The 23,641-nt window shown below is 48.3% G+C and overlaps 9 protein-coding genes, besides 2 other annotated features; 5 read left to right on the top strand and 4 right to left on the bottom strand.

The window, feature by feature from the left end:
* Positions 1 to 690: 690 nt before the first annotated feature.
* On the bottom strand, positions 691 to 1,836 carry FFUJ_07123 (uncharacterized protein; the record flags this gene model as incomplete). XM_023577341.1 has 4 exons in its annotated part: positions 691 to 944; positions 998 to 1,327; positions 1,377 to 1,530; positions 1,579 to 1,836. The coding sequence occupies 4 exons, from the start codon at positions 1,834 to 1,836 to the stop codon at positions 691 to 693; spliced, it is 996 nt and encodes a 331-aa protein (XP_023430426.1).
* A 716-nt stretch (positions 1,837 to 2,552) lies between these two features.
* Positions 2,553 to 2,643, top strand: a tRNA (tRNA-Pro).
* A 620-nt stretch (positions 2,644 to 3,263) lies between these two features.
* Positions 3,264 to 4,523, bottom strand: FFUJ_07122 (uncharacterized protein; the record flags this gene model as incomplete). XM_023577338.1 has 2 exons in its annotated part: positions 3,264 to 3,892; positions 3,995 to 4,523. The coding sequence occupies 2 exons, from the start codon at positions 4,521 to 4,523 to the stop codon at positions 3,264 to 3,266; spliced, it is 1,158 nt and encodes a 385-aa protein (XP_023430425.1).
* A 1,662-nt stretch (positions 4,524 to 6,185) lies between these two features.
* Positions 6,186 to 6,560, top strand: FFUJ_07121 (uncharacterized protein; the record flags this gene model as incomplete). The annotated part of the gene is made up of 1 exon (XM_023577337.1): positions 6,186 to 6,560. One exon carries the CDS (start codon positions 6,186 to 6,188, stop codon positions 6,558 to 6,560), a length of 375 nt encoding a protein of 124 aa, XP_023430424.1.
* A 2,923-nt stretch (positions 6,561 to 9,483) lies between these two features.
* Positions 9,484 to 12,310, top strand: FFUJ_07120 (chitin synthase class I; the record flags this gene model as incomplete). XM_023577336.1 has 3 exons in its annotated part: positions 9,484 to 9,705; positions 9,773 to 11,538; positions 11,587 to 12,310. The coding sequence occupies 3 exons, from the start codon at positions 9,484 to 9,486 to the stop codon at positions 12,308 to 12,310; spliced, it is 2,712 nt and encodes a 903-aa protein (XP_023430423.1).
* A 422-nt stretch (positions 12,311 to 12,732) lies between these two features.
* On the top strand, positions 12,733 to 13,104 carry FFUJ_07119 (uncharacterized protein; the record flags this gene model as incomplete). The annotated part of the gene is made up of 1 exon (XM_023577335.1): positions 12,733 to 13,104. The coding sequence occupies one exon, from the start codon at positions 12,733 to 12,735 to the stop codon at positions 13,102 to 13,104; it is 372 nt and encodes a 123-aa protein (XP_023430422.1).
* A 394-nt stretch (positions 13,105 to 13,498) lies between these two features.
* On the bottom strand, positions 13,499 to 15,238 carry FFUJ_07118 (uncharacterized protein; the record flags this gene model as incomplete). The annotated part of the gene is made up of 1 exon (XM_023577334.1): positions 13,499 to 15,238. One exon carries the CDS (start codon positions 15,236 to 15,238, stop codon positions 13,499 to 13,501), a length of 1,740 nt encoding a protein of 579 aa, XP_023430421.1.
* A 500-nt stretch (positions 15,239 to 15,738) lies between these two features.
* Positions 15,739 to 16,389, bottom strand: FFUJ_07117 (uncharacterized protein; the record flags this gene model as incomplete). The annotated part of the gene is made up of 1 exon (XM_023577333.1): positions 15,739 to 16,389. The coding sequence occupies one exon, from the start codon at positions 16,387 to 16,389 to the stop codon at positions 15,739 to 15,741; it is 651 nt and encodes a 216-aa protein (XP_023430420.1).
* Positions 16,390 to 17,460: 1,071 nt separating this feature from the next.
* Positions 17,461 to 17,542, bottom strand: a tRNA (tRNA-Gly).
* A 1,677-nt stretch (positions 17,543 to 19,219) lies between these two features.
* Positions 19,220 to 20,089, top strand: FFUJ_07116 (uncharacterized protein; the record flags this gene model as incomplete). XM_023577332.1 has 2 exons in its annotated part: positions 19,220 to 19,321; positions 19,406 to 20,089. 2 exons carry the CDS (start codon positions 19,220 to 19,222, stop codon positions 20,087 to 20,089), a joined length of 786 nt encoding a protein of 261 aa, XP_023430419.1.
* Positions 20,090 to 20,789: 700 nt separating this feature from the next.
* FFUJ_07115 (uncharacterized protein) lies at positions 20,790 to 22,862 on the top strand (the record flags this gene model as incomplete). XM_023577331.1 has 2 exons in its annotated part: positions 20,790 to 20,867; positions 20,934 to 22,862. The coding sequence occupies 2 exons, from the start codon at positions 20,790 to 20,792 to the stop codon at positions 22,860 to 22,862; spliced, it is 2,007 nt and encodes a 668-aa protein (XP_023430418.1).
* Positions 22,863 to 23,641: the final 779 nt, after the last annotated feature.

The raw sequence follows: 23,641 nt of genomic DNA, 5'->3' as shown, positions 1-23,641 counted from the left end.
AATTGTTGGAGGAAGGAAGGAAGAGGTCGAGAAGTGGGTGCGGATGTAATTTATACCTAATGTAGGCACGGAAGTGTGGCTAGGCCACGAGTCTCTGCAACAGCAGAAAATACTGAGGAGCCCAGAGAAGCCACAGAGTGAAATGGCCTAAGCTTTTAGAAGCCAAGGGGTCGTTAATACAGAATAGAGGGGAGTGAGTCTTCGTTTCAGGGGAGGCCATCTACTACGTATGCCTGAGGTGCAGGTGCTTGCTTGCCCACTGGCTGTCATACGTGCCCAGGTGATGCTCAAGTTATGTGGCTTGGCCAAGCTGATTCTCCTATCCATTCCCACATCTGCCTCCCAGATTCCTGGCCCGGTATATGCATGATCCATCTTTATTCTCCTCTCACTCGTCCAATGATAACATCCCATCGGATGCACCGACCCTTACAGATCGTCCTGACGGGAAGCTGCAGGTCGCTTCCTTAATTTTATCTACCAAGCAGGGATGCATCAAAGAATATGTTACAGCTGCACGTTGTGATAGGCCAACTAGACATAAGATATCGACAAATGTTGAGCATTAACTTTAAGCAATAGTATAAACTACATATGGTCAAGACTGATGACGCACTATTACAGATCAAGGATTGAGCTCTCCCAAATCAAACCGCATTTCATAGCATCCAAAAGCACCGTTGCCGACTTTCAAGAAGCGAAATACTTCTCCCAGAATCCCTCGAGAGTCATCAACTTAGCATCGCCCGACTGTCCCTTAGCCTCAGCCGCCTTCGCCTTCAGCTCAGTAGCAGGGATCATGTCGTTAGGCACCCCATAGTACAAGCCGTCAGAGTACTGACAGAAACCGAACATGTACTTGACAGTCTCAAAGGATTGATCGCCATAAGTCTCCATCGTCGTCCAGTCCTCGATGGGCACGAACCGAGCCTTCTTTCCTGTCACTGGCAAGCCATTAGCTGAGAGAACTCAGTAGTTAGAACCAAATGGCGCTCACCTTTTTCGAACTCGGAAACAAGCTTCTCAGTTGTCTCGCTGGCGCTGATACCTTGCACAAGACGCCCGTTGTGCTTCTTGGGATCGAGAAAGATGCCATGAACAAGATCACCATAATCATCTCCGATCGAAATGAAGGGAATCTCTTCATTGCCGCCCCAACGTGGAACACGTAAGGTGAGGTAACTCTCTTCATCAGTGGTGAAAGGGAAACCACCCAGAGCTGGGGCAAATTCTTCCACGAGATGATTCTCCAAGTACCAGCCTGGGCTGACAACGTTGACAGTCTCAAACCCCCGACTCTTTGCATATTCCCCAACAGCATGCTTCACTGCATCGAATCAGTACAGAGAATCGAAGTGGAAGAGAAGAGAACATACTGTCGAAAGCCTTGTTGGGAACCGCCCCTCCAGTGGTTTCAGAGGCAGAGGCCATACCGCTGTGCACAAAATGACGGACCCCTGCCTCAGCGGCCGCATCCACGAGACTCTTACCGATATCAAGTTCGGTTGGTCCATCTTCTTGGTTCATTGACTGCAACTGTATCAGAGGAGAATCAAAATACTTACTTTGCTAACTTACAGGATCATCCGAGTTTGTGTTGGCAAAAACTCCCCAACTGCCCCTGAAAGCTTCAATCACCTCTCCCTTGACCAGACCATCAGCCTTGACGACCTCAACGCCATGCTCAGCGAGAGCCTTGGCCTTTTCGGACTCAGGATTGCGAGTGATTCCTCGGATCCTGAAGGATTGAGACTTATTCTGAAGCAAGGACTGCACCACACTACCGCCCTGAGAGCCAGTGGCACCAAAAACAGTAATGAGCTTGGGAGAAGACATTATTTTGATTTAATAGCTGGAAGAAGGGTATGTTCAAGATATTGCTTCTTGTAATCGAGTGTTTATGATTTGGATGCTGATGCTGAGACCTTTTTCGTTTTCACAGATACGACCACGTCTTATATATCTGAACGATGCCCTTAACATCACAATCCAACTCCGCAGTCCACGATGCCATTGTCGTCACAGTTTTGCGAATAAGTGATCTCGGGGTACGCGGCCACCGTAAGAGTCGGGGGTTGAAGATATTGATTACGCCGATTGTCCATTTTCAGTAGCTGGGACAGCAAATTGACCAACCAGAGGACAGCAGGTTGGAATTGGAGTTTCTCATCATTTGTCTTGGCACTACTTTGCGGCTGTGGCTTGCAAGACACCCACTTTGTACGGTGGTGGTATGAAGTGGATGTGATTATTAATTCCGCCCTCAACACTTCCACAAGGGATTCTTGCGGAGAAGCGGACTTGCACGGATGGACTGAAGAAAGATCTGATGTTTATTATCTAAGGAACACTGAGTGAGATACTGACGGCTGAGCATCCCATGGTAATGTCTGAATGACTTCTGCTGTTCTCAATTGCTGACCACCCTCTCTCACACCTCAGATATGATTATTCTACTGAAGACACTCATTTCTAGACAGTCACAAGTCTTAGACCGCATTACTGAGCCTGCCGTCCATCAACAGCAGCGCCTAATGTTCTGCTCCAACAATGGTCTGGTGGTCTAGTGGTATGATTCTCGCTTAGGGAAAACCCTACAGCATAGCTTGCGAGAGGTCCCGGGTTCAATCCCCGGCCAGACCCTTTCTTTTGCACTGTTCTCAGTAAATGACATCTCAATATTTCTTTTTGCATCAGGACTCTTCTTGTTGATGACTGTTGCACAACTGCCAATGTCAATATGACGGAGTGGTTTGTGATAGTGTCAATTTGTCTTGAACACGTGTGTCAGTAACGATGTTGATTGTGTTGATATTCCGAATTGCAGAGGCTAAGTAAGGGAGGGAGGCAAGTAAGCTTGAGACCTTGACTCTAAGTGACAAACGAACTTGGATACGAATTATGCACTCGAGTTGAGTAGCTCCCCCCGTAAAAAAAGTCATTAGATGCTCGAGTTTTCAATCAGCAGGTATACTGGACGGCCTACCACGCGGTAAGGAGCAAGAGAATGAATACAGGGTCTACTGCCCTAACAAAACACTATATCGACTCTTGATTGGGCACGCGTCAATGTAACAGGAATATAATACTTGTCAATTCATTCCTTTACACTTATCAATAACATCTAGCGCAATTGTTGAGGCCCTAGATACACCCTTCCATTGCCCAACTCCACGCCGGAAAAGGAACACCGAGCCTAATAAAATGACGACTACTCAGAAGAGAATACAAAACAACACATAACGGGCGTCAAAGCCTACAGCCTACCTCTGACGTGAGTTATCAGGCAGTTCCCATCGCTGAACACTCTCATGAGGTGTGTACGCATTCGCTGAGTTGGTGTAGCCTGGGAGCTCAGGAGGCCTGGCTTCACCAGACATTTCCACACGCGCATCGCGACCATCCATCTCTGAGTCTGGCCTCCATCCTTCTCCCGACATCTCATGTTGTCCTGCGACTTGGATCGGCGGACTGGGTGTCATGTTGGGAAAGGGATGAACTTCACGCCCAGAAAGTTCACGTTGAACGCTAATACCAGATAGCTCATTGGTCTTGGATAGAGAAGAAACAGAAGAGATTGTTGAAGCTCCGACGGGCTTTCTTGGCAGAGTGTCCCTCCTCTCAGGCGTTGAAGGGGAGACAGAGGCCAGGATAGCAGGACCGCCGCCAGTTGTAACTTCGCTGAGAGGTTGAGTATTATGAGGGTATTGTGTCTTTTGTTGTCTTCTTCGTCTGATGAACCACCAAGCAAACAAACCAGCGGCGATAATTACCACTGGTACAGCGACGCCAACACCAATCTTGACAATAGAGGTGCCATCATCCTCGTTTTTGGATGTTGCCGGGGACCCATCCGAGTTGACCCAGTAAGTGGATGTTGCTTCAACGATTACTAGTGGCCAGAATGTTAGCAGAAGCTCTAGATAGGGCATGCACAGGAACAGTACCTGAAGCAACAGCAAAGGCACCATCACCATGAGCAGCAGGAACTTACCCTGCGTCCTGGAAGCACCATCTTCTGCCGTTTGTGTGACAATGGTCATGTGCGTTGAAGTCGCGTCGCCACCTGAGTTGGCGGTTCGACTGGGTTTCGCATCACTATCACCACTGCTCTCTGCAGTAGGCTCATTCGTCGGTTCCTCTGTAGCTTCAGCAGGGTTGTACCACTCAGTAGCACCAGGCTGTGTGAAGCCTGCACCTATACAGTACGAAGCGTAGTAGGATTGCATGGAAGTCAAGTCTCGAGAGCGATCACCAGCCGAGCACAGTGATGTGGCACACTTGGACATGAAGCCATCGGCCTTGTTGGCAGATGCCGCGGCGGTAGCGCAGTAGCAGTTGTTGTCATATGGGTCATCACAACCCATAGCCCTGCCCATATCGGACAGAACGGTGTAGTAGAGACACTTGCTGATGCATGTGTGGCCAACATTGTCGAGATTGGCACTGATGGTCACACTTTCAAAGTCTGCTGAGAGGACGAGGGGGAGAGAAAGGAGAAGGACTGAGAGAAGTCGAGGCATAATTGCTGGTGATGCTCCAACAGGAGATGGTGGGAGAACATGTAAGTGGGAATAATGGGACCCCGAACTGGCTAACAGAACGAAACTGCTCACACAACTGACAGCAGGATATCAACTCTATAAGAGACCACCACAGCCATGACTAGAACCCCCATAGCGGCATATCTTTAGACCGTATCTCATCTATTCTCGTCCCTGCTTGCCCTCGGGAACTGGCCTAGCTAATTTGAGGAGATCTGCATCGAAGCCATACACGCCAATGCATGCCCGTTTATGTTTATGCCAGGGGCGAAATGTTTCTATTGGTTCTTCTGAAAAGATAAAGCTCTGATAGGGCCAGAGACTGCACGAGCTGAAAAGGGCTGGCGGGTATATGTGAAGTCACGATGGGAGATGAAACCGCCATGTCTGCAAGGTGCCTCGGTGAGTGGGAGAATATTTGAGTGGCATTTAGAGCCAGCAGTGGAACTCAGACAGGACGCAAGGGGTACGTATAGTGAGTAGGTCTTCCAGTGAAGAACTTTCTGTCATTGATCGTTGAAATGCTGGTGTTGAAGATGTCGACTCTTGAAGAGAAGACTCAAGAGAGCGGAATTGGACAAACAACTTGCATGCCTGCTGAGAAGCCATTGGCTAACACGGTGACAACGTCCATATCTAGTGCGGAAGAGGTTATCTTGGCACAAGGATCAGGTATGCTGGAAGTTCAGCCGCAGTCAACAAGGGACGGACCGAAACCGCATTGTATTGGTTGGCCATCGGGTCTCTGAGACCTCTCGTGACCAAGGCACCCTGGCTAATTCAAGCGTTTTCCACGACTTGCATTAGTTGATTGCCTCGCTGATCAGTTCTTCGGTATGTGATATTCGTATATGGGACGGGCATTAGTCGCCTCGACGTTGAGAGGAGGGCGCTTCGGCATTCAATAATACGCCGTTGCCAGTACTTGGCTAGGCCGCCTGGCGAAGATATAAATATTGCAATATTTTGGTAAACTCATACAATTGCGGTGTACTCTATTATAGTGCTACGTAATAAGTTTCACTTTTAAGTAGTCATTCTTCATATCTGAGTTGTTATACTCGTGCCTAGGTCTTGGTCGCTGGAGACATGACAATGGATTAAGAATTAAGCTTAAACTTCCCCGCACCATCTACCGTTAGGTAGAACACTTCCTGCCCGTCCAAGGTAATCAATGTGATATATTTCTTCTCGACATTAGGTGCCTTTTCTAGTCTCACTCGAATCTCTTTGAATCAGTCTGCGTAATTTAGAATGCATCTCTCGGATCGGGAAGCTGCCCATGCTATCTGGGCCATACTCGAGCCCTTCGGTCGAACAAGCCTCAGCATCGTATACGCAGCGAAGGGCAACTCCAAGTCTGCTTCGAAGGCAGCTGATTTTTGGTCAGACGGCTAAGTGTACGACCGCGCCGCATTTGCTGAAGATACGAGCAACTTACTGAAGCGCGAAGCTACCATATAGGAAGCTCTCGGCTCACATCCATGCATCCTCAAGTGTATTGGTGTCGAATTGATGCCTGATGGAGAAGAAGCTTGATCGTTGTGTCTTGAGAGGGCGCCGCATGGTAACTTACGGGAATTCATTGGGAAGAACGAACCTCCAAGACCGGCTCGTCGCTTGCAGATAGCCGTTGACTTCATGGAGGCTTTGAAGTACGTCCATGATCGAGGGGTCATTTGGGGCGACGTCTCACCTCGAAATGTTCTTATCTTCGATGATCTTCACGTCAAGCTCTGCGATTTTGCTGGTTCGATTCTGAAGGGTAGGTTCCCCGAGGTTCTCTTTACGTGTGAGCCCCGTTGTTGGGTGCTAGGACTAGAAGGCGACTCTACTACTCGAAGTATACTCGAAAAGGAGCTCTTTGCGCTTGGTACTGCAATTTGCGAGATTACAGAATGGACTGTCTCTTATGGGCCAATAGAGATAGACGAACTCCAGCAGAAAATTATGGATGGAGAGTATCCTTACGTTGATGATAGTAACCCTGTCAAGCATGTTATCCAGAAGTTATAGCATTTTGAGTATAGTTCTGCACAAGAGGTGGTGGAAGCTCCAAGGACAGCTCTGATCGATACATAAGGCGGAGTTTAAGTGTAATGCCGGTAAATAAAGCCCGTCACCAAGGACTGTTAAAGCCTGGTTACGCGATCCTCCGGCATGAAGTTGATGGCTGCAACGAGGTGCCCAAGCATACCTGGGTTATCTATCACCAGGTTCATGCTCTAAGACAGGCATAGCCAGGAGAGTGCTGGCTCACTCTGTTGTGTTTACGGAGGAGGAGAGCTTGACCTTTCGACAAGTTCTCAGAGTTGCACCGAAGTTCATATGTACTGAGGAGACCCAAAAGGACAGGACACAATTTAATGGTATATTCGTATGTATTCCGCTTCTTGTGCATCAAACAGAAGCGGTGTCCAGAGCAGCCAATTTTAGGGCTGATGGCCGACGAAAGTGCCGAGCTTGTTGGAAACGGCAATTTTGTTTGTCATGAATGGGTCCTTACGCTCTTTAATTATTGTTTAACTTTCTCCCGTTCCTGTACCGTAGCTCTTATATTGACGGGCTGTCAAAGCGGTCGTGGGAGGAGACGAAAGGTTTGTCCCGTTGGATTAAGCTCTTTTGAGTTAGGTAGGTCATCTCCACCTGCAGCGGGTCACTTTTCAGCTACACTGCAAGTATTGTAAGAAACAGTCATGTGCTGTATCTGCCAAGATCGAACGGAATGGAGCACACAGTCCAACAGTTCGGAGAGAAAGCCAAATGGGAATATGAGGAGATGATGGCAAATCCGAAAATACGTGTGAATTCGTAACGATCTGAATCCGAGGTCTTGGCAAATGGGAACGAGGATTCTCGTTGAATTGACAGGTCGTGGCGCAGTCAATTATTGTGAGACTGCGGCATTTCTAAACCTGACTGATGAACCAGCCAAGAGCCAAGGAACATTCAAACTGTGGCGATTCATGTACCGTTGGAGATATTTTTGGATTTCTGCTGATCAGGTACTGGCTGCATCAGCAACAGCGACAGCACAGCACAGAACAGGACAGTGGAGGGACGGGACCCAGATGTGATTACTTCCATCTAGGGCTGCATGCGACTGTCTGTAAGCAGGTTAACGCTGCTCGGGCGAGAGAGAGAGAGAGAGAGAGAGAGAGAGAGAGAGGATGATGGAGGCTTGGGCTAGTCAGCGTTGGCGATTGGTTTAGTCTCCTAGTCTCCTGGAACTTAACGGCAAGATGCGATGATTGTGTCGCACGAGAGAGCCTTGTGGGTGCAGCTGAAAGGCACATTCTCTCTGAAGGCTTGAAAGGCGCGAGGTTAGGCCTGGCTGGATCTTTCTGGGCTGGATATTTGGCGGAGGCGCGGCTTGGGACTAGGCTGCGAGAGGAATTGGAGGATGCATCTAAGCTGCGGCTGGGCTGACAGAAAGTAATCGGGCTGAGGTGTGATGAGACAGACAAGCTATTGTGCAGTAGCTAGCTAAACTAGCTGCTAAGCTTCAGCTGCAGGACAGGACTCAAGTTAGGTCAGCCTCTTTGTATAACCACTTGACCTGCCTCTCGTCAATATTTGATTCTCATTTCTCTCTTGCACTTCATTTCCTCCAGGACTGGACAGACAAGACCCCCTGCCACCTGCAACGTCCTATCCCCGCTGGCGGTTCAAGCCGAGCTCCCCCCCCCAAACCAAAGCCAACGTCACTCGCTCATTCATACCCTTATCCGTCACTGGGTCAGTGGAGGATCATCCTTTACTATCCCACTCGGGCAGAGTGTGAAACACAGAGACCGTTGCTCTCGAGCACGCCAAGTTGGACCCTCCAACTCCCTCGGTCCTTGGATTTAAACGGAGTAAACGGATCTGCCAAGACAAGGACAAGGGTTTTTGCCATTCATTCGCAGAAGGGGACGCGCATATCGAGCAGCCGAGCCACAGACCAGACGCAACTGTTAGCCACCTGCAGACTCTCGCTCTCTCTCGCTCCCCTCGCATCTTGAGTTGGAGGTTTAGCTAGCGCCTGTTCGATCCCTGTCATCTGCTTCTGCGGCTGCAGTCAGACATTGACACTGGACTGACATTGGTTTTCGTCAGCTTTGAAACCGACCAAAATCTTTTTTCTTGTGCAACCATCTCTTTTTTCTTGTCCTCTCCTCTTTGTCTACCTACTGTGCATTCGTTTCACAGTATCATTCGTTGGCGCATTTATAACCGCTTCTCCTGCGTCTGTGCATCGTCGCATAACGTCACTCAGGCCTCACAAACACTGGACTTATCGCCCGCCCGCGGTTCCTTGGTCTCTAGACTCTCAGAGAGTGGGAACCGAAACCCGGGGCAACCACCAGCGCAACAGCAACAGCATCAACCATAAACCGTCTTTTGCGCAACTGTAACCGCGCTCAAAATAAGACCCAACCAAATACATACATACCTCAGATCTTTATGTGTATAGCGCCTCTTGTGCGCATAAACAACCGCAATCATGTCGTATAATCGCCTAGGCAAGTACAACCACCTTATCCCTCCCCATTAGCTTTCTTTGATCATCGTCATCTGCCCCTTTCTCTCCCTCAATATGAGACAGTCGAGACATACCCCTCCCTCTTAAACACCCCTGGCTACCTTAGAATTGCATTGCATTACATTGCGACTCGGCATCTGTTCGCCTCTTTGCTCTTGATACTCGGCAAGGTTCAAACCTGCAAAAGTGGCTATAATCTCATCATCATCACCTGCTACAAACTTTCGTTGTGGTGATAAGCTTTATTGCTGTTGCGTCTCTTTGCGCATCACCGAGGCCCCATTCGCAAGTCTATTTACCTGCGCCCACTCACAATCCCTTTCACTCCAGTTGCCAACTCAATCAACAAGCATACTCCTGAACATATAAGTCTAACTCCAATTGCCTTCAGACGACGATTACTATAACAACGAAATGGATCCTCGCTATGGGGCACAGCCTCAGCAACATCCACACCCTCACCGGACACCTTCGCCAGGTCAGCCGCTCCAGCAGGGCTACCAGCTTGACGACAATCCCTTCGACGATGGCCGATATGGACAGTATGGCCCTTCTCAGCAGCACCTTCATATGCCCTCGGGCCCCGACCAGCACCGGTTACCTACTCCAAGCGATCATCTGAACCTCAATGCCGCTGTAAGTCTTCCTCGCCACATTGAACGTTGCGCATGTGGTAGCAAGAATCGAACTGACTTTGTCGCAGCAATCCGTCGACAACTTGTCTGGCTACGGACCTCCTGGTGATTACGCCGTAAACCCTGAAGCGCATCATGATGCCTACTACAACCAACCTTACGAGCCTCGTCCCCAGCAGCAACCCTACGATCAGGGCTACGACCAAGAGTACGAGCAACCCTACGATGACCACAGGCCTATGCTGCAGCACCAACCATCAGATGCGCCAAGCGAACCATACCAAGATCAACCGCAACAAGGTGGTGGAATTAAGCGCTGGAAAACCGTCAAGCAAGTCCTCTTGTACCGCGGTAACCTGGTTCTGGATTGTCCTGTTCCTCCAGTTCTGCTGCAACAGAACCCCCACGGAGAGCGTGATGAGTTCACACACATGCGGTATTCCGCAGCTACTTGCGATCCCAATGACTTCTACGACCACGACTTCACACTGCGACAGAGGCTCTTCACAAAGCCTCGCCATACCGAGCTGTTCATTGTTGTGACTATGTATAACGAGGACGATATTTTGTTTGCCCGAACCATGACCGGTGTTTTCAAGAACATCGAGTACATGTGTAACCGTCCCAACAGTAAGACATGGGGTAAAGACGCGTGGAAGAAGATCGTCGTCTGTGTCGTCAGTGATGGCCGCTCCAAGATCAACCCCAGAACCAAGGCTCTTTTGGCCGGTATGGGTGTGTACCAAGAGGGTATCGCCAAGCAACAGGTCAACGGAAAGGATGTCACGGCCCATATTTACGAATACACCACGCAAACTCACCTTCAGATCAAGAACGACGTTGTTCAGCTCGTCCACCGACGCCAGCCAGTTCAAATGCTGTTCTGTTTGAAGGAGAAGAACGCCAAGAAGATTAATTCACACAGATGGTTTTTTACGGCCTTTGGTAGAGTCCTGGACCCTAACATTTGTGTACTTCTCGATGCGGGTACTCGACCCGGTGGAAGCTCAATTTACCATCTCTGGAAGGCCTTTGATCTCGAGCCCATGTGCGGTGGTGCTTGTGGTGAGATCAAGGCTATGTTGGGTACAGGTGGAAAATACCTTCTGAACCCGCTCGTTGCTGCTCAGAACTTCGAGTACAAGATGAGCAACATTCTCGATAAGCCATTGGAGTCCGCTTTCGGCTTCATCTCTGTGTTGCCTGGTGCCTTCTCAGCCTACCGCTATGTTGCTCTCCAAAACGACAAGAACGGAAAGGGACCTCTTGAGAAGTACTTCTTGGGTGAGACGCTCCACGGTGGAAGCGATGCTGGTCTTTTCGAGTCCAACATGTATCTCGCCGAAGATCGTATTCTTTGCTTCGAGTTGGTCACTAAGCGCAACTGTCATTGGATCCTGCAGTACGTCAAGTCAGCTACTGGCGAGACCGATGTTCCCGATACAGTTACTGAGCTTGTTCTCCAACGTCGCCGCTGGCTCAACGGTTCTTTCTTCGCTGCTATCTACGCTATTGTTCACTTCCTCGACTTCCTCCGATCTGATCACACTTTCTTGCGAAAGTTTGCCTTCTTCATCGAATTCATCTTCAACACTATCAACATGATCTTTGCTTGGTTTGCTATCGGTAACTTCTTCCTCGTTTTCAAGATTCTCACAACAAGTTTGGGAGATGATACGTTACTTGGACGAACAGGAGAAATTCTGGGTGTCGTTTTCACCTGGCTCTACGGTGTATTCCTAATTACTTGTTTCGTCTTATCTCTGGGCAATCGACCAGCAGGTTCTGGTAGGCTCTATACCGCAATGTGTTGGTTCTGGGCTATAATCATGATGTAAGTTCACTGACATGCTTTTGTTACCTGACACTAACAGCCGACCAGCTATCTATTGTTTGCTGCTATTTTCATCGCTGTCAAGGCTATCATAGCTGACGTTAACGACGCAAACGGCTTTAATTTTTCAGATGTCTTCAAGAACAAGGTCTTTTACATGCTTATCATCTCAGTCATGTCGACATTTGGTATCTGGTTGATCGCTTCGCTGATCATGTTGGATCCCTGGCACATGGCTACCTCTTTGGTCCAGTACATGCTTCTCACGCCCACCTTTACAAATGTTCTGAACGTCTACGCCTTCTGCAACACGCACGACGTTTCTTGGGGTACCAAGGGTGACGACAAGGTTGAGAAGCTTCCTTCGGTCAACACAAAGGATGGTACTGGAAAAACGGATCTGCCCGACGAAGGAGATTTAAACGCTCAATATCAGCGAGAACTTGCTGTCTTTGCACAGAAGCATGTTGAAGTCAAGACTACTCCTACTCCCAGCCAGCTTCAGGAGAAGCAAATGGACTACTACAGAGGTGTTCGTACTGGCGTCGTTCTCATCTGGATGGTGTCAAACTTTGGTCTGGCAGCGCTTGTTCTGAGCTCTGCAGGTCTGGATCGAATCAGCCCCAACAAGGATAAGGACCATGAAGCGGAACAGCTGAGCCGATCCAACATCTACATGTCTATCGTCCTTTGGAGTGTGGCAGGTCTGAGCGCGTTCAAGTTTATCGGTGCGATGTGGTTCTTGGTGGTGCGCATGTTCCGAGGTGTCTAAGCCGAGAGGCGCAGCGCAAAATTGGCTCGAACTTTTGGCGTGCAGGGAACGAGAAAGTTCGTTTAGCTTTCACATTATACCCATTTATGACGAGGAGTCCCTGGGGGTTTGAGGGACTTGATGTTGTTGAATAAGAATAACGTACGTGTATGTAAACAAACTTTGATGTTGGTCATGCCATGATGTTTTGACTCGGCTGCGGAGGATACGATACATACCAGGAAGGCGTTTGGTTTGCTTAGGCTAGGTTTATATCCTTAGATGTGCACATACGAGGATGAATTTTACGTTGACTACTCTCTATACCATTTTGTCTCTGTTTTGTCGTGATGCGGTTGTGTTTTTCATCGGATCCATAAAAGTCCGAGTGTGATATCATGAAACTCCTCACTGACGTCTCTCCAACACTACCTTAAAACATCATGTCACGAACACCCTCACTCTTCAACTGTCTAATCCGCACCCACCATATAACATCCCGCAAAAAGCTCTCCCGCGTCCGTCGTGCGGCACAGCAACTAAACGTGGACTGGCTGTATGTGCGAAGCGGCGGATCACCGGGGATAATGTTTGCAGAGGGGCGCGATGAGGCTGGTTTGACAGAGTGGGTATCTACGGTACAAGCGCTGCGGTACAAAGACTTCAAATGTGTTGCGAAGCCTGCGAGGGCTGAGGGCGTAGGAAGCAAGTCGGGGTTTGATGAGACTGAGTCGGTGAGAGAGTTTGGGAGGGTCATGGACGAGAGGGGCTTGGGGGGTTGGTGGAAGAGGGCGATGGGATATGAGGGGGAGTGATCGACGCAGTTTACTGTGGCCATACCAGAACATGAAAGAGGAGGAGAGAACATCTGTTGGCAATTGAGGGGTGGTGAGAGACGCGTCATACGCGCGGCCTTGAGGATCGTGAAGGAGGCTAAGATGGTGAGCTGAGGCAATGGATTTGTCATGGACTGATGTTAATGCCTGTTCAGCTGAATCATATTCAAGGCGAGGTACTCTGTATTAATCGTTGATATCATCTTGAACTTCATTGACATCACACCTGTAATGCTGAAACACACGCCTTAACCGGCAGTTCGATCGTGAGTCTCTTGATGGACATGGTATCCATGTGTTACATGTACTACGAGACTGAAGCCTCAGGCCATCCACCTTTTTTCCAAGTGCTGGTACTCGTCATGCCATCTTCTCATGAACGATAACGCTTCCACAACTCAGCAGGATACACAGCCAAGCAGTCTTTACACTCTCCGCAGTCTTCACAATCCGGGCCCCATTCCCCAGACTGCAAATTCAACCTCCACGATACGGGCCTTTCGCCATAGCAAGGACCAGTCTTCAGGTCAAACGCATCCGGCTTGGCAGGAAAGCTTTTCCAATATCCACCATCATCTCTATTCATCAGCGTGCACACATGCACACCAGTCTTGATTCCTGCAGCAACAGACTTTTGCAGAATCGGTTGCTCTGGGCCTGTGTCATTGATATCCCCATCTATGAGTTCTTCAAAAGCGATATGTAGCATCTCAAAGTCCGCGAGGTAGACGACCTTAAGGTTCTCAAGGACACCAGATTCGATGAGTGACGTAAGTGTTGAGTCGAGGATATCTGATGGCATATCGTCAGATGCTGGGACGTCCACATACTCGTCCGATCGTCCCCAGATATAAAGAGCTTCAGTACTAGCAGGGAAAGAACAAGAGACGCATTCCGCAAGCTGCTCTACATTGGGAGAACTATGCATCAGGTAAAGCTCTTCAAGCGCTAAGTCGTAAACCGACAACGTAAACAGCTTCAAGTTTCGAAATTCGTCAAGGTCATCGAGTAGATAGTTGCCGTATTGATCGCCGAGCATACCGCGCGGGTTGTAAAGGATGAGCTTTTGTAGGGTCTTCCCATTACTCAAAGATAGCGAGCCCACGAACATATCCACGTCGTAAAGATGTTGCTGGTGTTCACTGGCAACTCTCAAAACGACCGATTCTAATTTCTTCGACGCCTCTGCTATGGCTCGGTAATAATTGGCAAAGGAGCCCGAAGCGCCATCTATAAAGAGATGCTTTACGCTCGAAGTGCCGCATGGAAACTCATATGGGGCAACAACATCGTAGTATGCGTCGTTTGCGTCGGCAACTAGATCGTAGTGCAAATCATTGAAGTAGAGACTCTCAAGGTTTGGCATGTAGAATAGGGCTGCAAAGTCGCGGCCGTCACGATGGACACTTTCGGTGTTCAACAAACGCTGATCGGTCTCGATACCAACTGCAATATTTCGCAAGGACTCAAAGCCTGGTGGCCAGTTGCATGCATGAATGCTGTCCTTGTTGATGATATATGTCATCCAGTCGAGAGTTGTGTGAGGATCTCGCCCTCTTTTGACGAATCGCAGACTGTGAAGACGAGGACATATTGCAATGAGAAGGAGTTTGAGGAACCCATCCTGGCCAGCCTCTAGATCATATTCGATTGTATTAATTTCGAATTCAAATTCGGATCCATTGAGTTTCGGAAAGGTCCATAATTCCAGTGCAGTGTGGATGTACCTCTCTATGTCTTGCAACTCCAGCCCATGCCTTGTAGGGAGGACATCAGCAAGACTGCATGTTCCAGGAAGTTTTGGAACCCATGGTCGCCAATCTTCCCAATCATTTCGGCTACCCCAGATCTCCAGCTCACGGACATGCCACCTCTCGATTCTGGCTTTGGTTGTATCTTTGAGTAGATCAATTACCGTTTCCGGTAAGAGGTCGGATGTGATCTTGTATTTCTCGTGAGCTTCACGGTGAAGATCTAAGAGATTTCGGCACTGGTGATTTAGGGTTGTACAAGTAAGTGCCACATCAAAATGTGTTGATGGAGCGCCATACTCTAAGATCTTAAGAATGAGCTCTGTTGAGAGACGGAGGATGTAGCATTCGTCCTGAGCCATGGCGCTGTGTGATATAGTAGGCCTCTAGGTACTAAGGTTGCGAATGGAGTTGTAAGAAGGTGGAGGAGTTCGCAGTGGCCTTGCACAAACCTAAGAGATTGGAAACATAACCTACAAGGCAGGCAGGCAGCTAGGTACCTTAGACATGAGGGGATGTTGCTGGAAGGAAGCACCGAAAGGTTGGATCGTCCAATGAAAGGAACCAGGCTGAAAGAGCACTTGCCGAATTGTCAGTGAATCAGCGACTCAAACCTAGGTAATAAGTATTATTTGGGTACCTAGGTACCTATACATGGAAATGAAAGAGTTGAGCTGACATGGCACAGTAAAAGGAAAGATTCCATAACCATTAAATATATAGTCTAAAGTAAAGTGCAGCACTGCACGGGATATCATACAGAAGTCAATCCGTTCTATCCATCATCTAAACATGACAATTCCATAATGTGCATATTCATCCATTAAGCATCCAACCATCCATTAAAGCCTGAATCAAGCCCTTAAGCGGCAATCATGAAACCAGCGACACCGACGGCGGCAACAGCAGCGAACAAGTTGGTGCCACGAGGAGCAGCGGCGTTGGTCTTCTCGGTGTCATCAGAGCCACCAGCGCTGCCAGTAGAAGAAGCACCAGGAGTAGCAAAAGTCTCGAGAACAGTCTTGAGCTGGACAGTCTGTGTGGTGGTAGCAGCAGTAAAGATGATCGTTCCAGGAGTAGAGCAAACGCCCAGTTCGGCGTCCTCGGCGTCCTCTCCATCAAGACACTTGTCAACAATCTCCTGCATGTCATCGGCCTTCTCGTTAGACCACTCAACCACGGCAGTCATGTAGCTCAAGAGATCGGAAGACAGCGAAGAGGGAGCAGTGAGAGTGCAAGGGTCGGTGGTTTCAGCAGTAAGAGCCCAGGACTCAAGGTCCCTGTTGGCAGTGGGTGCGCTTCGGAGGATAGAGATAGCAGAGCTCTGGCACTCCTCCTTGTCGTCACGCTCAAAGATGGCATTGACAGAGCGCTTGTTGGGGGTGAAGCTGGGGATGTGCTTGCCGACGTGGAGAGTCTCGAAGATGTGAACGACGTCAACGCGCTTGACTTCAGCGGCAGAGACGGTGGTAGCAGCCGCAGCGGCGAGGAGGGTGATGTACTTGGTCTGCATATTGGTGGTTGGTTTGTTGTAAGCGAGTGAATATATTCGAGGGTGAATAAGTGAGATGTTCTGAGAGAGATGCTTTGTGAATTGTGATCTTAATAACGTGTGAGGACACAGGCTACTTATAGTTGACGCTCACGATGTGATGAGTCGGGACATGGCCGCTACAACGTGCCATTTCCGCCTGGGCAAAGAGTCACCGGCCAGACCAAGGGAAATTTTGCGAGGCACAGTTAATGGGAACCGCGGAAGCATCCAATGAGGATAATGGGATCGATCTTGGCGGAGGATTCAGACGATCATCCCTGGCAAGGCTGAGTGGGCGCTCCAGGTTGATGGCGCCGCAGAAGCGAAGCGAGGGTCCAGCATGTCCACTGAGTTTGTTGGTTCATTGCGGTCTAGGTCAATGCGTTGTCTAGCCCAAAGATGAAGAAGAGGTTAAATGCTTACACTTATGACTCTTCGAATCTATGCAACGTTCCTCGTGAGTGTATAGTCTGGGCCATATCTCACCGTTGCATACATCAACCAATACACCGCTCATCACCTCAAACAGGAGACAATGCTAAAATTAACATTGTGTGCAGCACTCTTGTCAGGCTCTAGCTGCCTGGCCTAGCCTGGCAAGGCTAATGTGGCGTATGGGACCTCGCTGTAGCCAATCGCTTAAGGCGGGAAACCTGCAACTCTATTCGTATCGTTTCCTCATCTGTCGGCCGTTGCCTATCTCAGAAGTTGGCTGAGTCTTCTCTGATGTTGCTTATATCCGTTTCATTAAGATCACAGCCATCAGATCTGCTTTCAATGTCCATACACGTGCCCCTAGGGACATGCTCGGTGACTTCATTCTGGGGATCGGCGATATTTGCCTCGCAAGGTGGGCGAAGCAAAAGTCTTGGCAAGGCAGGAACAGTCGATTTGCAACTGCACTGCTACCACTGGACTCTTGGCAGAATCTCGACAACCGAAGAACAAAGCCATGCTTCAACAACCAGTCAATGCCAACATCAGACCACCACCAAAAATGATGCATACGACGCAGCCAAAAGCTAAATCGCTCAAAAAGATGATTTTGATTGCGTAATCTGGGAATCGAACCCAGGGCTCCCCGACGCTGCTCGAATGGCAACGGAGAATTTTACCACTAAACCAATTACGCCGTTTGATTGTTGATAACCTAACTGCCAATGTGATAATATGTTCGATAGCCCTAACCCGTGACTGAGCTGTTGGGTGTTAAACCACTTGTGCAGCGATGAGGAACACCAAAGAGAAGATGATTCCCAAGGGGGGAAAATCAACTTACCAGTTTAAAAGAAATGGATATTGACCTAAGATATTTTTTCAGTTACGTCATTCTTGCTCCCGCTCTTTTTATATCTTTCATTGACAGAGTCCCGGACTACCCTCCGCCATGGCTTGCCAATCACAGTCCAAGTTGCCCTCAGCGACAACACTCGTCCTAACGAGTTGTCTAATCACAAGCCCCGGAGCTGTAAACTCGACATAAGTGGTGTAACGCTTAGAGGCCTGAAGGCGCATGTCTTTAAGTATGCCGTCTTTTGCCCGTCTTATGGACACGGGTCACCCATCATTTACATAAATCATCCCCGCTTGAGTTTCTCGTTTCTCGTTTCCTGAGACGACATCTCTCCACCATTCGGTGAGACTTCTGGACCTCACGCTACGACGTTTTCATAAACTCAGTACCGGTCTACTCTCGATTCAATCGTGCTGCCTTTACTGCATCGCCCAGCCGAGTCATAAAGAGCCTTCCAGGTGTACTTTTCATTGAGGGTAAGGAATCTGACGCAAGTAAGACAAACGTCTCTTAACCCCCTCCCCCTCCATAACCACCGCCATCCAAATCAGAGAAGATGCTGTTGGTGTTTAGAGAGCTGTTTTTAAGGTGTCATCCTTTGTTCCTGTACTCACCGCTTGATAGCTTAACTCTCTCGGCCGATACTAGATTCAAAATGAAGTATCAACCTGTAGATATAGAAAATTTGGAGGTTCCCATCGAGGTAGCGATAGCTGAGCTTGTGGAGGGAATCAAAGTTGCGGAGCAGGAAACAGCAATGTATGTTTCCATTTTAGAGTTCTTGCATGCTGGAAAATTGGAAGACGCTGTTGCTATCCTGGGGCTTATCAGAGCCCGCTGTAGCCTCGAGACGGTGTATCAGGCTGTTTGCCAACAACAAAGCAAGGTATCAGACAGAAAGTAGCGGCCTACCCCAATATGTGGTTAAACCTGTAGCAAATAGCACAGCATGAACTTTGAAACGCAGGGACCCGTGGAGTTAGCAGAAGCTATTGGCGTAGTAAACAATCTGTGGACAATCCAAAAACATTCCGGATGGACTGGCTCGTGATCCATGGTGTGAAGCAGAGACTTGTGCTGTCGCCGGTAGCTCATAATAGCATCATTCATGCTGTACACTTATAATGACAGCAGATTTGTTTTGCTCTCCTAGTATAAATATTTTCATTTCAAAACCTTCACGATAAACCTCTATCCCCTTATGCAACTCTGAAGTCTGAGGAGTCTTATAACCTTTTGTGTGAGGATACCACTTGTTTCTAAAGATCAAGGTAGGCTGTTCTTCGATATTCCTCACAGCAGTCACTTATCTATCCATCTATCTAGGTGTATATTCGAGCAGTTCGGCCTTAGAAGCTTCTATCATCTTGATATCAGATAGCAATGTCTCAAGCCTTGGTCAGAACCAACGAGAATCGGCCCCAGGCACGGCATCAGCCATACTACTTTCCTTCCTAGAAGATACTCTGGACAGTTGACATTTATTTTTTTAGCGGCCGTAAGGCACTTGAAGAAATGGATCCCTCCAACGCTGACATCCTCGACTATGTCACCAGTATGCCCGCACTTCAGACGGTGTTGAGAGACGCCCATGAAATCTTAAAGGCTGCTATTACGGTACAACATTGATCTTGGGAAGAGAAATTTCTGCGGAATATTGGGTTTAACACTCTTGGTGTCAGCGAGGCGTACGTACTGCAGAATTATCAAAAGCAAACGAGAGCATTTGTAACAGAAGCGGAATCGACAAACCGGGCTCGATACCTGAGATCCCGACCTGATTTCATCTATGGATGGATTCCCCCACGACATGTTATCGACGATGATGAGATACCCGCCTGGTCCAAGCAAGAGGCAGAGGCTGTGGATGGAACAAACCTGCTCTATCCTTTTCTAGTGGTCAAAGTTGCCCCTGATAGCGACGACTTCGAAAATCTATGTGACGCTATTGGTGAGCCAGCATTTAACTGTCTTCAAGGCGCTTCCATTGACATCAGGATGGTCGATAGACTGTACCGCCGCTTGGAAGCGTGCGGGTGGACTGACCCAGGGCTCAATAGCTCTATGTACGGTCTCGTGGTGAATCGGAACACAGCCTCCCTCTATTTCAGTTACGCATGGGATGAGACTAGTGAGCATTTCCATCGGGTAGCACGCTATAATATGAAGAATAAAAACGACCAACGAGATTGCGAAAAGATGATCAGCAATATTCTTTCCTGGGGCGCGATAACTCGTCTTCGGGGCATTCAGATTGCTATCGAGGTCATTCGCAGTAATAAAGCGAGTTGGTATCCACGATATCAACAGGAGAACTGCGACTTCTCGGAATATCGACTATCTTGTTCATATTGGATTAGTCGACCATTACATTGGTCGAGCTGAAGTGGCGGTTGGATAAGACGCAAGTGATACTAGGTATCAGCTGGATGACAGGGCGAAGAGACTTGGGATTTTCTTTTCAGTTGGGAAATGAGGAAAGAGTTCAAGATCATTCAGTGACCATGAGGTATCTAAGATACGTATCCTGCCATAGAATTCGTGATGAGGTGTAGCAGAGGTCATGGCGGGTTATGTGAGCACGCGTATGGGTACCAGAGTTGTATTGTATTTACTTGATTTTGATGGCACATCTGCAGTGGTAATATGAAAATAAATCACAGGCTGGTTTTTTAAATGACTTGTAACTCTTCGATTGTACCCAGATTGATTACATGATGTGATTGTTATGAAGCTGAGGCTCTCTTGGGTGCTTCAAGTATCAAGCGGTCAGCCCGTGCACATGTACTTTATACAGCCTGCTTGTCCTCTCCCAATGAGATGATGAGTTGTAAGCCTCATTTCTTTTTCTGGCATGGATGATATGATTTGGAGCCACGACAACCAATGCTTTCTGCAGGGTTTCTCATCTCAAAAAAGCATCCAAGACACAGGCAAAAAAATCGACAAATTTTGAATTCAGTTTACCATAAGAAGCTGAGCTGTCGCACAATGAATTCCACCTCTCCCACTCTTTTAATTATGCTTTCGCCTGGATTAACTACATCTATAGTGCCTTGAGCGTCCATATTGAGGTACCTATAGTATGTCTGACTCGGTGGATTCCACCAACCCTGGCGGTGCTGGTACTGGTGATGCACCCCCAACAAAGTCGTCGCTAAAAGTGAGTTGCTTCCATATAGGCCACGCCTCAATGCGAAACTCAATGATACTGATATATTGAAATCAGTCCCTAGAGGCGGCCCGTACCGGTGTGGCTAACCCTGAGGAAGTTTCACTCTTCGGCATATGTGATGGTCAAGGTGACCCATACACTGGTTTTACCTGGGAACAGATGGAGAACAATGCTCCACAGACAGGTGTACCGTCGTTGCATCCATTGGGAATGATCCAGGCAAGACCTGCAGAGGCAATGTCATCTTCCGAACCTTCCCAGTCAGGACCCTCTTACACTGCCCCAGCCCATAGCGTCTCAAATGCAAGCAATTTGCACCTCGAGGAGGATATACAGAGTCTAATTGATCATCCAAAGGTCAAACACTCATTGTCATGGATCCCTGAGTTTTCATGGCATGACTCTCACCTATTGTTTGATGGTCAGCCACTGGAACTGCCCGAAACACGCGATGGCCAACTTTCGAGAGGCGGCCCTAGCTCAGAGCATGGACTTTCGTTATCTCAGTGGTCTGTACCTCAAATAAGAGAGCCGGACTGTGGACATGAAAGGTCTCAGATATCTGCAATCCTTGGAGTTGGAAGTTTTGTCAATTCAGACAAACATTGGGATGAGAAACCGGAGGTAGCATCAGAAATATTGTCGGTTTCAACCGATATCTCACTATCTGTAACCACTTTTAAGGGAGAGTTCATTGAAGCAGGTTTGCCTGCTCAAGTGGAAATTGCCCTACAGAAGACCGTCAACAACATAGTGGAAATACTCGTCGACTACTACTGCAGATCTTATGCGCCACAGAAACAGTCTCTCGCAGCAAAACGCAAGCTGGCTGATAAAAGCTCCAGTACTTCGACCAAGAGCAGTCGGGCTTCAATTAAACGGAAAGGTGCCAAGCCTGGAAGCCGCAAAGGTCAGGCTATAGATGGAGATGGAGAAAGTGAGGATGAGGAGTCTAGTGGCAATAGGCAAAGCCCGTCCGAAACTGACACACCTGTCGAACAAATCCTCTTTTTGGCTTGTCCATTCATGAAATGGAATCCCAGGGAGTACAGACACTCTTGTATCAAGAAGCTCAGGGATATGCATGGCCTCAAAAAGCATATTCAGGAGAAACACTTCGTGAATCACTGCCCTAAGTGCTTCATGAGGCCCTCAGAAGACACGAAGGTCATCCCTCCTCACCCATGCATCGAAATGTCCGGTCTTTCGTCACGTCCAACGGCAGGACTGATTACGGTTGATATGCAAGCTGCGATCAAAGAAAGACCTGGCGCTAGATTGCCTCAAAAGGAGAAATGGGAGAGACTTTTCAAGATTATATTTCCCCAGGAGCCGATCCCGTCAAGCCCTTACCTCGATCATGAGGTGGCGCTATTTCTTTGTGAAATTGACAAATTCGTTTGTCAGCCATCTGTGAAGCACCGCATTCGCGGAACGATACAGGAGTCTCAGCTTGAACATTGTGTTGATAGTTTATGGCAAAGGATTGATGAGCTTGTTCTTGAAAGACTAGTACCAGAGATTCTAGACGTCCTTAATTCCAATGTCATTGGGATGAACGCCTGTCTAGCTTCTGACCAAATAACAGTCGATCATGCACAGTCCATTTCGACTTTGGAGAGAGGCATACCTGGTAATCTATCCGATTTTGATTCGAGGGGCTTCGGGTCTGGCCAGAACGAATCCGCCACAATTCATTCTGGTGTCTTGACAGAAGTTGATGACGCCACCACTCCGATACCAACTCCATTTGCCAATCAGCCAGATATCGGAGTTTGGGAAATCAGTACTCGCCCCGAAGCCACTGATACCTACGGACTTTTCTGTCCCGATGTCGCTGGAATTACCAACTTTGAGGCGATTAGCAGTGGTCCCTTCTCGAGCCCTGGGGTAGGGCATTTTCCTTGGTATGGTGAACAAGAGATGTTTGAGATGGAACCCGAGCAAGCAAGGGGCGACGAGATTCTTTTCCAGTGGCCTTAGCTTACAATTTATTGCTATCAATCTCATTAATGCTCTATGCTATTTCCTATTATTAGATTATTGTTCTCGATTTATTGCAGTTAGAAGATTATGACGATGCAGGCCACCCGCTTATAGATATCTTGGTATTAATCTAACCATGGAAAAGCAAAGTTATAATCGAGACTCTGAGATGGCTCAGACAGAATCCCACTTGAACACGAGTCCTCCGAATCTATATCATCGCTGTCTTGGGCCCTGAGCCTCAGCCCCCAAAGTCTTGACTCCTCCGACTCGAGCTGGAATGCCCTTTGTTCCACATTAACCATATCGTCCAGTAACCTCTTCAAAGTTCGTTGTGTTTCTATCGTGGATGAGCAGAACTCCATGTCTCTGACGCCTTCCAGTAGGCTTTTTGATAGTGACCGCCGCTGAAGATATAGTTGTTGTTTCTCGTGTAATAGTTGATGAACTGCCATTGATGTTAGAAGAGTTACAAGAAATCTGGTGTGGCGACTCACGGTTCTGCTGCGCATTCGGCCAGTGGCAAGTTTGGCATAAAGCTGTGCATTCAGAGCATTGTGCTTGTCCGTTTACTCGTACGCATTTTCTGCGGTTTCGGAGACAGAATAGACATGATGATAACGCTGTGCTCTTGGGCTTTAGCTGCTTGGTTGTTGTGCTTCTTGACTTGCGGACTCGAGCCTTGCTGGGCTGCTTTTTCGTTTGGGAAGACATGGTTGTGTGTGTGTGTGTGTGTGTGTGTGTATGTGATAGTAGATTGATTCTGGAAGAATGAC

The sequence above is a fragment of the Fusarium fujikuroi genome, chromosome FFUJ_chr05 (assembly GCF_900079805.1).
Source record: "Fusarium fujikuroi IMI 58289 draft genome, chromosome FFUJ_chr05".
Classification (NCBI taxonomy): domain Eukaryota; kingdom Fungi; phylum Ascomycota; class Sordariomycetes; order Hypocreales; family Nectriaceae; genus Fusarium; species Fusarium fujikuroi.
Note: the sequence above shows the minus strand (reverse complement) of the source record. Positions and strands in the feature narration are given on the sequence as shown.